General features: G+C 35.7%; 1 protein-coding gene across 1 annotated transcript; it reads left to right on the top strand.

The window, feature by feature from the left end:
- Positions 1–763: 763 nt before the first annotated feature.
- Positions 764–1,702, top strand: LOC101427025 (olfactory receptor 51V1-like). Its single transcript, XM_004480092.1, has one exon. It carries the CDS (start codon positions 764–766, stop codon positions 1,700–1,702), a length of 939 nt encoding a protein of 312 aa, XP_004480149.1.
- Positions 1,703–3,363: the final 1,661 nt, after the last annotated feature.

Raw genomic sequence — 3,363 nt, 5'->3', positions numbered from 1 at the left:
ACACCCACAAGGCAGGACAGACAGCCTAGGTTAAGGTTATCTCCGAAGAGACAAAGAGCCTCCCACCCATAGCCCACATTAATATGAGATTTAAAAAAATATTGTAAGGTTCATAAAATACAGAAATCTCTTACAGCAGAAATGAGACACAAAATAGAGAAGAAAAATAAAGAAAGTAGTTTAAATAGTTCAGAGATAGACTAAATAATGTGGCTCTGATTCCACTTCGTTTATTAAATTCATTAAGTTTCCCCTTGGTTTTTATGTTCTACAAAGTTAGATTACTTTAACTATTCACATTTCCTTTGTGAATTTAGGATCCTTTGGGAGTAGTAACAGGAACAATTGCGGTACCCAAGAAGAAAATTACCCATCTGCTATGTATTTTCTTGAAGGTATTGCCAGCCATGGCAATGGAAGACACCTCCAATCCTACATTATCTTCCTTTGGGAATAAACAAAGACTCCCAAAAGTTTATCCCCAAATCCAATTCCCACATGTCCATTAACATTCCTCTTTCTGTATAAAGCTCCTTAGTCTTCTGACATCCCTAGTCACTACCACTGGAAATTCATGTCTGGATAAGGGATTTATTTTTAATAAAGTAAAAAGAATCAGTTTCCTATTTTACAGAGTTTGTGACATGTAAGGAAATTGTATTATGTTTTATTTCTTCTCAAAAGCAAATAAACATTACTAGGAATTCAGGGATTGGAAACCCATCTCATTTACATCTCTTGAAATAGTTTCAGTCTTCTTTTAATGTCTACCACCTCAATCTCCAACGTCAATGGTTCCATTTTTGTTCTCACTGGTTTTCCTGGCCTGGAAGTTGACTATCTCTGGATCTCCATCCCCTTCTTCTCCATCTATGCCATGGTATTTCTAGGAAACTGCCTGATCCTCCATGTGATCTGGACTGAGTCGAGCCTACACCAGCCCATGTTCTACTTCCTGGCCATGCTGGCACTCACCGACCTGTGCATGGGGTTGTCGACCGTGCACACAGTGCTGGGGATCCTGTGGGGGCTCATTCAAGAGATCAGCCTGGATTCCTGCATTGCCCAGTCCTACTTTATCCATGGTCTGTCCTTCATGGAGTCCTCTGTCCTTCTTGCCATGGCCTTTGACCGCTACATTGCCATCTGTAATCCACTGCGCTACTCTTCCATCCTAACTAATGACAAAATCATGAAAATTTGGATGGCCATTCTAGGTAGGAGTTCTTTACTTATACTTCCAGTTATCATCCGCCTGAAGTTCTTAAATTATTGCCGTCCCCACATCCTGTCTCACTCTTTCTGCCTGCACCAAGACTTAATTCGAATGGCCTGTTCCGACATCCGCTTCAACAGCATCTATGGTCTGGCCATGATTATTAGCAACTTGTTTTTGGACGCAGTACTCATTCTTATCTCCTACATCATGATATTGCATACAGTTTTAGCTATTGCATCCCAGGAGGAGAGGATCAAGTCCATGCAGACCTGTGTGTCTCACATCTGTGCTGTTTCGGTTTTCTATATCCCAATCATTGGTCTGACTATGGTGCATCGTTTTGGGAAACACCTCTCACCTTTAGTTCATGTCCTCATGGGCAACATCTATATCCTTTTTCCACCCTTAATGAATCCCATTATTTATAGTATCAAGACTCAGCAGATAAGAAAAAGAATCCAGAGATTATGCTTCTTGAATTAGCCTCAGTACCTTGAGACCAAATGTGAATCAATTTAAAGTCACCAAATTCAGTTCCAAAGGGTAAGAGTCAGTACATTATTAAAAATACATATATAAATTTCTGTTTGTATAATATTGTACATATACTATGTGCTTTCCTTTCCATTTTCCAGCAACCTTCATAAATGAATTAAATTGACATAAATAATATTGTTATCAATTTTTATAGTTATAAAATGTAAATACAATGTGCTGAGTATCATAATAATGTTTGAGATAGGTTAGCTAGTAAATTCTATATGTCTTACTCTGGCCAGTTCAGCAGGATAATTTGGGAACAAGCCATTATGGAAAAAGTATATTTTGCTGATTATAATTCTTGAAGTAATTTTTAAAAGATCAGCCTCTATCTTAGTCCATCTTCAGTACTTTAGGCAATGTTCTTGTTTATTGTTTGACCACGTCCTTCTTTACCTAGTTTAGCCACATGGCCACTCAGTGGAGTAAGCACTATAGGGAAGTAGGATTGTACATGTATAGTTTGATGAATTTTGAAAAATATTTACAGTCATGGAATCACCACCACTGCAATCAAGATACAGCATCTTTCCATCATCTTAAAAAGTTGCCTTGTAGTCCTTTCTGATCAGTCCTCTCTCACAACCCTAAATCTTTGGCAACTACTAATGAAATTTCTGTCCTATAATTTTGTTTTTTAGAGAAAGACTAAATTATAAGTAATGTAGTCTTTTATATCTGGATTATGTAACTTAACAATAATGCATTTGAGATTTGTTTTTGTTGCATGTGTCCATAGTTCATTTATTTTTATGGCTGAGTCCGATTCTACCATATCATACATAAAATTATTTATCCATTCATCGGCAGACTGGAATTTTGACTTTGAAGTTTTGGTTATGAATAAATCTGTTATAAACATTCACACCATATGATTATAAAAATATTGCATCATAATTGTTAATTTTACTTTTAATATTTTATGTCAATACTATTAATAACACAATCACCATGGTAATAATAATAATACTTAGTTTATATTTATCAGATGTATATTATCTCAGGCACCATGTACACACTATATAAGGATTCTGTTAGTCATCAGAGCATAGATATGAGGTACATCCTAATCTTTCCATTTTGCTTAAGAGGAAATTGAGGTAAAGGGATTTAAATTACTAAAAAGTAAGTGGTAGAGCAATTTGATTTCACATTTAGCACTGTTTACCACTGCTACTACTGTTTCTTTATACATCACAATTACTTCCCTGTGACTCTGCGTTTTTTCTTTGTTTTGCTTTTGTTTTTGGTGGTTTTTTTTGTTTTGGTTTTTTTTTTTTCGCTCCTGGAGTGAAGGTTTTAAACTCCATATGAATGTACTGTATGTTTTCAAAGGTGTTATTAATGGGAACAATTATTAAATAGACCATTCTTTCTTTAGACAATATTATGATCTACTAAATTCCTAAGTAATAGGTTTTGTACTTTACATTCTAAAACTCAGATGTGTACTCATATGTTCCAAGAGACCATATTCATGTTAAAGATTGTATTTATCTGAAACTCCAACTTACAGGTTGGTGCATTTGAGTTTAAAAATATCCTTCTGACCAGACGAGTTGATCCTCTCTGCTGCAGTGTTTCTTTCTTCCTTAGGTCTCTAC

This window comes from Dasypus novemcinctus, chromosome 10, assembly GCF_030445035.2.
Source record: "Dasypus novemcinctus isolate mDasNov1 chromosome 10, mDasNov1.1.hap2, whole genome shotgun sequence".
In the NCBI taxonomy this organism is placed as follows: Eukaryota; Metazoa; Chordata; class Mammalia; order Cingulata; family Dasypodidae; genus Dasypus; species Dasypus novemcinctus.
This window is presented reverse-complemented; position numbering and strand designations above follow the sequence as displayed.

Bases quoted from the DNA above. Each gene is read 5' to 3' on its own strand.
- LOC101427025 (XM_004480092.1), top strand. From the start codon at position 764: ATGTCTACCACCTCAATCTCCAACGTCAATGGTTCCATTTTTGTTCTC.